This window comes from Somniosus microcephalus, chromosome 18 (assembly GCF_052327205.1).
Source record: "Somniosus microcephalus isolate GS21.2 chromosome 18, FLI_Smic_1.0, whole genome shotgun sequence".
In the NCBI taxonomy this organism is placed as follows: Eukaryota; Metazoa; Chordata; class Chondrichthyes; order Squaliformes; family Somniosidae; genus Somniosus; species Somniosus microcephalus.
This window is the reverse complement of record NC_141004.1, coordinates 40407568-40419127: the sequence shown is the minus strand read 5'-3', so window position 1 is coordinate 40419127 and position 11560 is coordinate 40407568. Positions and strand designations below refer to the sequence as shown.

At 41.6% G+C, this 11560-nt stretch overlaps 1 protein-coding gene across 1 annotated transcript; it reads left to right on the top strand.

The window, feature by feature from the left end:
- Positions 1-2209: 2209 nt before the first annotated feature.
- On the top strand, positions 2210-11016 carry LOC147105230 (blue-sensitive opsin-like). Its single transcript, XM_086011794.1, is given in 6 exon segments — positions 2210-2581; positions 5085-5253; positions 6826-6928; positions 6930-6983; positions 8163-8402; positions 9325-11016. Coding segments are annotated over 6 exon segments (1050 nt in total). The 5' UTR covers positions 2210-2226; the 3' UTR covers positions 9454-11016.
- The last annotated feature ends 544 nt before the right edge of the window (positions 11017-11560 follow it).

Genomic DNA, 11560 nt, shown 5'->3' with positions numbered 1-11560 from the left:
CTACCCCACCTCCTTTTCGCCTATCTTTCCTGAATATTGAATACCCCTGGATGTTGAGTTCCCAGCCTTGGCCACCCTGGAGCCATATTTCCGTAATCCCAATCATAACATTTGTTTACCTCTATTCGCGCAGCTAATTCATCCACCTTATTAGGAATGCTCCTCGCATTAAGACACAAAGCCTTCAGGCTTGTTTTTTTTAACTCTCTTAGATCTTTTAGAATTATTATTTACTGTGGCCATGTTTGATTTAAACCCTTGATTTCTCTGCCTGCCACTTTTGTTTTTCTCCTTCCTGTCTTTTTCTTTTATCCTTGTTTCCCTTTCCTCTGTCTCCCCGCTGAGGTTCCCAACCCCCTGCCATTTTAGTTCCAACCCTCCCCCAGAGCATTAGCAAACACTCCCCCTAGGACATCAGTCCCGGCCCTGCCCAGGTGCAAACCGTCCGTTTTGTACTGGTCCCACCTCCCCCAGAACGGGTTCCAATGTCCCAGGAATTTGAATCCCACCCCGTTGCACCATTCCTCTAGCCACGTATTCAGCTGAAATATCTTCTATTTCTATTCTGACTAGCACGTGGCACTGGTAGCAATCTTGAGATTACTACCTTTTGAGGTCCTATTTTTAAATTTACCTCCTAACTCCCTATATTCAGCTTTTAGGACCTCATCCCGTTTTTTACCTATATCGTTGGTACCTATATGCACAACAACTGGCTGTTCACCCTCCCCTTCCAAAATGTTCTGCAGCCGCTCTGAGACATCCTTGACCCTTGCACCAGGGAGGCAACACATCATCCTGGAGTCTCGTTTGCAGCCGCAGAAACACCTATCTATTCCCCTTACAATAGAATCCCCTATTACTATAGCTCTCCTGCTCTTTTTCCTCCCGTCCTGTGCAGCAGAACCACCCCTGGTGCCAGGAAGTTGGCTGCTGCTGCCTTCCCCTGGTAAGCCATCCCCCCCATCAGTATCCAAAGCAGTATATCTGTTTGAGAGAGGGATGGCCACAGGGGACCCCTGCAGTACCTGCCTGCGCCTACTACTCTGCCTGTTGGTCACCCGTTCCCTTCTGCCTGTGCCACCTTTACCTGCGGTGTGACCAACTGATTAAACGTGCTATTCACGACGTCCTCAGCATCGCGAGTGGTCCAGTATGTATCCAATCGCAGCTCCAGTGCCGCAATGCGGTCTGTCAGTAGCTGCAGCTAGACATACTTCCTGCACACATGGTTGTCAGGGACAGAGGAAGTGTTCCTGAGTTCCCACATAGCACAGGAGGAGCATACCACGGCACCGAGCTGTCCTGCCATGACTTACCCTTTAATTAATTCAAATTAAATTAAACAAATCAATCCCACCAATTTCATTACAGTTAAATGATATATTTAAGGGCCCTGATTTACAAACAGTCCCTGCTATACCACAGTGAGCTTAGAAAGTATAAACCACAGAGTTAAAGTTTAAAAAAGAAATACTCACCAACCAATCACTTACCTGCTTTCTGGTGACGTCACACTTCAATTACTTTTTACTTCTCTCCCTCTCTGAGATTAGTAAGCCTACCTGGTCTCTGCCACCTTTTATAGCCTTGCCGCCGCCTCCGAGATTCTTATTGGTTTACTTATTCATCAATGTAACAATTTCATTCATTTATGTTACCGATGCTACAAGTAATTTCAGCAGATCTACGTTTCAGTTGAATCAGGCAAGTAGTTGCCATCTCAAATGTTGGCAGACTCGAAGCATTAATACTGTCTAATATATTTTCACATTGCAGAATATTGGTTTGATGTTGTTTGTTAGACGAGGTAAAGACGCGGCACTGGCTGTGTTCCAAGCATTGCGCTATGGTCATACAGTGCTAAACACTATCAAACACTTGTTGTTGAATAAATGCAAGCTGTAATCACTAAATCTGTCCCAATGTGTTCGTTAAAAACAGTTCATTTGCATGTCAATCGAAATCCGCATGATGACGAAAAGTCTTAAAAGAGCTTTACATCAGGTTTTGGCAAACTACTGTATCTTCTTTAATCGTACTTAGATTGTCAATTCCGTTAAATCTTTTTCGCCCTTGCCCCCAATCCTTGGCACTGCTGAAAAAGTGTATAAAGAGGTGAATTAGTGCAATCAGCCAAAAGTGCTGCTTTTCCCTGCCAACTTTCACAGTAGTTGGGAGTATTGCACAGTTGCATAATCTTTCCGTTAGTACTTTTCGTTTAAGATGAACGGCAAGGGGATAATTTTTACATTCCGTTTTCCAACAAGACGGGTAGTTCGCAGTCCTTATGAATTCCCTCAGCATTACCTGGCTGAACCCTGGAAGTTCTCCATCATCGCTGCCTACATGTTCCTGCTGATGGTCGTTGGGCTGCCAATCAATGGTTTGACTCTGGCAGTCACTTTCAAACACAAGAAACTAAGACAGCCTCTTAATTACATTTTAGTGAACCTGTCGGTGGCCAACCTGGTCGTGATTCTCTTTGGCTTTATAGTCGCCTTTTACACAGCCTTGCATGGCCACTTCATCTTTGGTCCCACCGGCTGTGCTTTCGAGGGCTTCTTCGCTACTGTGTGGGGTGAGTAAACTGCAACCGTGTCCAAAATTGGAATAAGATGTAGTGCCAATATGAAATATTTGATATATAATCGAGTGTGCCAAGCACAAATTAAACATCAACTCCAGTTAGCTGGTATCCTTAAAATATGGACCGTTAACAAGTACGTGTATCTGCATTTTGTTGCAGTTATCTGGTACTATAATTTGTGAAGAGAAAAAGATTGGTGAAGTCAAGCGTAGGTCCCTTACAGTCAGAATCAGGGGAATTTATAATGGGAAACAAGGAAATGGCAGACCAACTAAATACATACTTTGGTTCTGTCTTCACAAAGGAGGACACAAATAACCTCCCAGAGATGCCGGGGAACATAGGGTCTAATGAGAGGGAGGAACTGAAAGAAATCAGCATTTGTAGGGAAATGGTGTTAGGAAAATTGATGGGACTGAAGGCCGATAAATCCCCAGGGCCTGATGGTCTACATCCCAGGGTACTTAAGGAAGTGGCCCTAGAGATAGTAGATGCATTGCTGGTCATCTTCCAGAACTCAATAGACTCTGGAACAGTACCCATGGATTGGAGGGTAGCTAATGTTACCCCACTATTCAAAAAAGGTGGTAGAGAAAAAGCAGGGAATTATAGACCAGTAAGCCTGACATCGGTAGTGGGGAAAATGCTAGAGTCTATTATAAAAGATGTAATAGCAGAGCACTTGGAAAGCAGTGACAGGATCGGACAAAGTCAACATGGATTTACAAAAGGTAAATCATACTTGACTAATCTACTGGAATTTTTTGAGGATGTAACTGGTAAAATAGATAAGGGAGAACCAGTGGATGTGGTGTATTTGGACTTTCAGAAGGCTTTCGATAAGGTCCCACATAAGAGATTAGCATGCAAAATTAAGGCACATGGGATTGGGGGCAAGGTATTGACTTGGATAGAGAACTGGTTGGCAGACGGAAAGCAAAGAGTTGGAATAAACGGGTCGTTTTCCGAGTGGCAGGCAGTGACTAGTGGGGTACCGCAAGGATCGGTCTGAGGACCCCAGCTGTTCACAATATATATTAATGATCTGGACGAGGGAATTGAATGTAATATCTCCAAATTTGCAGATGACACAAAGCTGGGTGGGAGGGTAAGCTGTGAGGAGGATGTCGTGAAACTCCAGTACGATTTGGACAGGTTGGGTGATTGGGCAGAAACATGGCAAATGCACTATAATGTGGATAAATGTGAGGTTATCCACTTTGGTGGCAAAAACAGGAAGGCAGATTATTATTTGAATGGCAATAGATTGGGAGAAGGGGAAGTGCAAAGAGACCTGGGTGTTATTGTGCACCAGTTGCTGAAGGTAAGCATGCAGGTGCAGCAGGCGGTTAAGAAGGCAAATGGTATGTTGGCCTTCGTAGCAAGAGGGTTCGAGTACAAGAACAAGGATGTCTTACTGCAGTTGTACAGGGCCTTGGTGAGACCGCACCTTGAGTATTGTGTGCAGTTTTGGTCACCTTACTTGAGGAAGGATGTTCTTGCCATGGAGGGAGTGCAGCGAAGATTCACCAGGCTGATACCTTGGATGGCAGGAATGACGTACGAGGAGAGATTGGGTCGATTGGGCTTATACTCACTGGAGTTTAGAAGATTGAGAGGGGATCTCATCAAAACCTATAAAATTCTGTCTAAGGATAAGGGGTAAGCCATTTAGGACTGAAATGAGGAGGAATTTCTTCACCCAGAGAGTGGTGAACCTGTGGAATTCTCTGCCAGAGGGTGGTGGAGGCCAGTTCATTAAATATATTCAAGAAAGAGTTGGATATATTTCTTGAGGCTAAAGGGATCAAGGGATATGGAGAGAAGGCAGGGACAGGGTACTGAATTTGGATGATCAGCCATGATCTCATTGAATGGCGGGGCAGACTCGAAGGGCCTACTCCTGCTCCTATCTTCTATGTATAATTAATTTCTCGAAAGACTTGCATTTAGATAGCACCTTTCATGACCACCAGATGTCCCAAAGCGCTTTACAGCCAATGAGGTACTTTTTGAAATGTAGTTACTGTTGCAATGTAGGAAACGCGGCAGCCAATTGCGCACAGCAAGCTCCCACAAACAGCAATGTGATAATGACCGGATAATCTGTTTTAGTGATGTTGCTTGAGGGATAAATATTGGCCAGGACACGGGGGACAACTCCCCTGCTCTTCTTTGAAATAGTGCAACGGGATCTTTTACGTCCACTTCAGAGAGCAAATGGGGCCTCGGTTTAATGTCTCATCCAAAAAACGCCACCGCCGGCAGTGCAGCACTCCCTCAGTACTGCACTAGAGTGTCAACCTAGGTTTTTGTGCTCAAGTCCCTGGAGTGGGACTTGAACCCACAACCTTCTGACTCAGGGTGAGCGTGCTACCACCTGAGCCACAGCTGACACATTTCATTCTGATACAGGGGTTAACTCCCTAAGCTATTCATAGTTTCTTCCCTCTAGCTGCTTTCTCATCCATTTTACTCTCCTTTCTTTCTACAGGCCAAGCCGCCCTTTGGTCCCTGGTGGTTTTGGCTATAGAACGGTACATAGTGGTGTGCAAACCTATGGGGAATTTCAGGTTTGGGGCGACTCACGCCTTTATGGGGATCGGCAGCACTTGGATCCTGGCGCTTGCCGCCGCGACTCCTCCTCTGGTCGGTTGGTCCAGGTAAGAAAAGGAAACAAAATCAATCAAACAAACGTTCCACTTTCGCAGATCTTTACATACAACAAGGTTTAGGAATTAAGATCCCTTCACCTCAAATACTATCTAAGGATATATTCACACTCCAGCTATTGGTTTGAGAATCATGTTTACATTGCTTGGCGCTGCTTGTCCTCCTCTGATTGGTTGGTGCAGGTGAGAAAAGGAACTTTTATTGTCCTATTTAGGAGAGAGCTGAGTTCACTTTGTAAACTCGGTTTGACACCACACTCCATGGGATGTCAAACCCAAGCGATGTGAAACTAACCCAAGGAGCTTCATTCTGCTTCACTTAAGGTGGGTGGCCCTGATTCTGGATGTACACTGTAAATATACAATCGATGGAAAGCAGAAATTGTTCAGCTCCAACCCTAAGGACGCTTTTCAACTTTAATGTGACTTATACTTCGGTCATAAAATTGCATTCAAAGAAATAGAAAGTACAGTGCAACAAAACACTAGAAAAATGACTTTGTTTCCTCCTGCAGCTGAAAATCTGGTTGTAATTTGAAGAGATCCTTCGAGCAAGCGCAAATACAGGAAACTCGTATATGAGGATCTGTAACTTGGGGTTGGGGCCAGTTATGGGTGGAGATGCATTGGGGCAGAGGGATCGATAGACGTCCGTAAAAGATTGGGGAGATTTGGGGTATTGTACTTATGTGTGTTACTCACCTATGCCCCAAATTCTGTGATTTTCAGGTCAAGTAATTGATTTACATGTGTTTCTGGGTGCAAATACAGAGGAAATTCAATGCCTACGAGTTCAGCTCCTTGGTGGGTTCTGTTCATTTCAATGTTGCTCCGTTACAGAGCATACCAGTACTTTCGGGACCCATATTTTGAATGAAAATTGTGTATTCTACAAAATTAACACATTTTTTGACATTGATCTTGGTTACATGGCTTGTTAGCAGTTTAGAAAAAAGTGTTATTGTAGGTGTGTTGTAATTGCCTCTTTTTGGTTCCATTCTCACTAACAAGCTCATTATAACGAATCTGATGTCTCTAAACTTGTAATTCTGTTGATAGGCTGTGAATATGGATCTTGACCAGAATTTTCCATTGTGGTGAAATCCCAGTGCATCTTCGGTGGGTGGAAGTTCCAGCCACCCCAGTGATCTGCCTCTGACTCTGGACAAATTTATGGGGTCAGGGTAATTTAGATAATATTGGTAGGCTTCTAGCAGGATTCTCATCGCCATCAGGGAGGGAGGGAAATTACTGTGACAGGTCTCGTGCATCTGTCACAACATACCAGGGCCAGCTGCCTCCTGGAGCAGCTGAAAATCATTGCCATTTTTTTAAAAGTTAAAAATCTGTGGGGCTGGGGAGCCAGTGTAACTTCAGATGAAAATATTGGCCAAATAGTTTTCCTATTTTTCTCAGGTAGAGGAAAATGGGACCCTTAAAGACGCACTAACTTACAACAGATCAGGGAGGAGTTAGATTGCAGGGAAGAATTATTTTTTACTTCTAATAGATATGGTTTCATTGCAATTTTTAAATAATGCTTGTTAATTGTTTCTACTTCAGGTACATCCCAGAAGGATTTCAGTGCTCATGTGGTCCAGATTACTACATCATGAATCCACGTTACAACAATGAGTCTTACCTCATCTATTTATTTACCTTTTTATTTTCTGATTCCAGTTTTCCTCATATTCTTTACTTACGGAAGCCTGATATGTAAAGTAAAAGAGTTAAGTATCAAATACTGTCAAATTTACTTGAGTTTATTCATCAAGTCCCAGCAAGCAGTGTCGAAAAAAAGTAATGTTTTGAAGATGATCATATTGCACCTAATAATGTATATAAATTGTCAAAATCTCAGGTATCTCTATTAAACAGCAAATATGTATATCATAGAATCATAGAAAGTTACAGCACAGAAGGAAGTCATTTCGGCCCATCGTGTCCGCGCCGGCCAACAAAGTGCTATCCAGCCTAATCCCACTTCCCAGCTCTTGGTCCATAGCCCTGCTGTTAGAGCATCCCAAGTGCACATCCAGGTACTTTTTAAATGTGGTTAGGGTTCCTGCCTCTACCACCATTTCAGGCAGTGAGTTCCAGACCCCCACAACCCTCTGGGTGAAGAAATTTCCCCTCAAATCCCCTCTAAACCTTCCACCAATTACTTTAAATCTGTGCCCCCTGGTTTTTGATCCCTCTGCTAAGGGAAATAGGTCCTTTCTATCCACTTTATCTAGGCCCCTCATAATTTTATACACCTCAATAAAGTCTCCCCTCAGCCTCCTCTGTTCCAAGGAAAACAGATGCAGCCTATCCAGTCTTTCCTCATAGTTAAGATTCTCTACTCCCGGCAACATCCTTGTAAATCTTCTCTGTACCCTCTCTAGTGCAATCACATCTTTCCTGTAATGTGGTGACCAGAACTGCACGCAGTACTCTAGCTGAGGCCTAACTAGTGTGTTATACAGTTGAAGCATAACCCCCCTGCTCTTGTATTCTATGCCATGGCTAATAAAGGCAAGCATTCCGTATGCCTTAACCACCTTATCTACCTGGCCTGCTACCTTCAGGGATCTGTGGACATGTACATATAACACATGAATTCAGTAACAATGGTCAATACATTTCTGTACAGGGTATATCCAAACATATGTAAAGTACAGCCAGGTAAAGAGGACCCTTAATCTATATAATCATTATGATTTGTCACATGATTAATATTATAGGAGTAATGTTTATCTCCATGTTAAATTAATTAAGTATAAGTAAATTAAATACCAGAGACAAGTCAGTTAGTCTAAACAGTTTAATTAAACAACTATTCCAGCCAAAGCTTAGATACTTAACCCTTGTAAGCCTAGTTCCCCCAAGATCCCTTCTAAACCTATATTTTCTTACAGGCTGCAGCACAACAACAGGAGTCTGCCACTACACAGAAGGCTGAGAAGGAAGTCACCTGCATGGTCATTTTAATGGTCATTGGTTTTTTGACTGCTTGGTTACCATATGCCACAGTAGCATTCTGGATCTTCATGAATCAAGGAGTCGAAATTTCCACTACGCTGATGACAATTCCTTCGTTCTTCTCCAAAAGTTCAGCAATATATAATCCAATCATCTATGTGTTAATGAACAAGCAGGTATGATCGTTAATCTGTTTATGAGTGGAGTACCAAAATTATTTAATGAGAGAGAAAAACTAACTCACAAGTACAATGGTCTTCTTCATTAATGGTACTGTCTTTGTATTCTACTGTTATAAACCATTGTACATCTTAACTGGAGATAAAAATCAGAAACACATGGCTTTAAACATATTTATCTTGACTTTAGTCAGGGACTTCTATAAAAAGCGAAAATTTTTAATAGCGGCCGCAGCTGCATCAGAAGTTTGCATGTCTCTTAAAGAGCGTTTGGCATAATTCTCATTTGTCACCTGCATGTTGCACTGCACAGATACCAGTCAGAGATGAGCAGTTGCAGTATAATTGCAGCTTAATGCACAAAAATGGGCACCACATGCCAGAAAACATGAAGTTGGATCTACAAATAATAATACATTTCTGGGTACGGTTTACTCAATTCAGCCCCAAATTGCGTTCAAAATTGTGCTCGTTTTCCCAAATTGAAACATTTGCTCGATTTTCTGCTCAAACTCATTTGCTTAAACCACGCAAAGGATCGCGGAAACTCGATTTGCACAGGACGGCACTTGCGCTCGAGATTCCTCGAACTTTTATACTAGTTTAGCCAATTTCAGGCGAATTGCGTTGGAAAAACCTGCACAACCTAGCAGAAACTCGAACCCTTCCTGTTTAACTTGTGTATTATTTGACACTGCCTGTCCATGCCAAACACAAGTAACATTGTTATTAATAATTATGTGGATAATAGAGGTAATTAAGAGACTGTGTTGAAGTTCTCAGGAATTTCATGTTTTAATTGACAGCTTGAAAGAATATGCTTTAAAAATGTAGATTATTTACATTTAAAGTTAATTCATTATACACTTTCAGATATCTAGCTAAATAAACTCATTTCTTTTTGAAACTTTGTTTCTAGTTCCGGAGTTGTATGATCACCACCTTGTGCTGTGGAAAGAATCTATTTGGAGATGATGAGTCTTTCATAACATCACAAAGCAAGACAGAGCTTTCTTCAGTGTCATCGAATCAGGTTTCCCTGGCATAGAGACAGAATGGGTAGTGTTAAAATGTCAACCTTTTATATGCGGACAACTGCCTGTATTTATACTCAAAAACATTGTAGTATCTTCCTAGGATTTCCTTTAACCATTCAAATGAATTGAAGCAAGATATGAATTTCATTAATGCACATTATGTTAACCAAGTTCATAAGAGTAAATAGGGGCATGGTAGCATAGTGCTTATGCTATTCGACTAGCAATCCAAAGGCCAAGTTTAAATCCAAACTTGGTAAGGTGTGAAATTCAATTCAATAAATCTGGTAACCTGTGGCTGCTCTAGAAAAATGATGATGAAAGCTGATGGTTGTTGGTTAAAACTCATCTGGTTTACTAACATCTTGCAGGAAAGGAAACCTGCCACACTTACCAGTCTGGTCTACCTGGCTTGAGTCCTAAGCTATGACTCCCCCAAATTTTTTTTGGGTGCGCGGCCCCCTTCACAATTTCGCACATGCATGAAATTTAACATTGGAAAAGCCAGTCCCGGGCTGCGCAGGACTGGCTGAGAGCGGCTGCGCAGCTTAGACGGAACATTGGTCCTAATCTGGTTGACTCTTCATGTCCTCTGAAGTTATCTAGCAAGGTACTCAATTGTTTTTTAAAAAAACAATTGCTATCAAGAAGGCCCACAACCAGTAATTGCAGACATGACAGCGTCACCCATATCCCAAGAACAAATAAAACATTATTGACTTTGGGTGAAATTTGGTGCTTATTACTCACCCAACATTTTGCACCGGAAACTTATCCTCCATCAATAGCAGCTTTGGAGATGTTGATAACTCACAAAAATCCAATAATAGTAAATCATATTCCATATAATATAAAATAAATTCTGTCCAATGTGGTTTATTTTAGCCTTTATTATTTATATAATAAAAAGGGAACAATATCCCACCTTTTCCAATAGTAAAAACACAATGAATGTTGGAACACAGATACACAATGTACATATATATTTGTGGGACAAGAACCTGAAACAACTGAACAAGCCTTCTAGATGTGAAAGTGTCTGTCGTGTGGATAGTATTTTCATTGTACATGGCTCCTCTTATTACATGGCAATAGAATATTTCCAATTCACTTAAAGGTATACTTTCCTGTTTGCATTTTTTAAACATTTATGCAAAAAATATTAATAATGTAAAACATGGCTTGCACGTGCATGGCACCATCGCTGTATTTATATATTAAACAGCATGTACAATGTGAAAAAAGTTTGTAAAGTCAACTAGTATTAGAAATAAATGCATCACAAGTTTACTGTGCTATTCCAGTATTTCAATATATAATGACGATTAATTTTGAAGCTTTGCCCCTCTCTTCAATTTCATAAAAGGCAAAAATAGTATTTTATTTCCTTTTAACACTACATACATCTCTTTTATATGACTGCAAACTTTGAGGGGTTGGAGATTAGCACACAAAACAGAATTTTCTTGTACTACTGCTACTTCATGTGAGGAGGAAGGGAAGAGGGATACAAGATGTGGTAAGCATTCAACTAGGTCAACAGCTGGCAAAACATATCAAGCTGGCACTTGATCTCAAACTTGCATTGTGAGGTAAGCATCATTACAACAGTAACTAAAGAATTAGATTAAAACTATATTTAACTTTAATTCACCCTCTAACTTATTTGGCAGGATCAAATTTAATAAAACACATTGGACCAATCCAAACTACCAACCATGATGCCCCAGATGAACTCCATGCATCACTGTGGGGAGAAGGTGGTTCCGGAGTCAACACTGCACTGATTCTCCCCTCTGCGTGCTGAGTTAATAGTATGTGGCTATTTCCATAAGTGCTGGAGTGTCACTGAAGCTGGAACATGTATATATGTTTTGGGTTTATTATGTTCTTATGAGTTCAGTGAGGAACCCAAGAAATAGGAGCAGGAGTAGGCCATACAGCCCCTCGAGCCTGCTCCACCATTCAATAAGATCATGACTGATCTTCCACCTCAACTCCACTTTCCCGCCCTATCTCCATTTCCCTTATTTTCTCCTTCATTTAGTCCTTCCAGTACTCCCAAGAGAAGATGTCAACATCACCATTTGTTTTGTATAGAACGCAGCAGTCCTATTC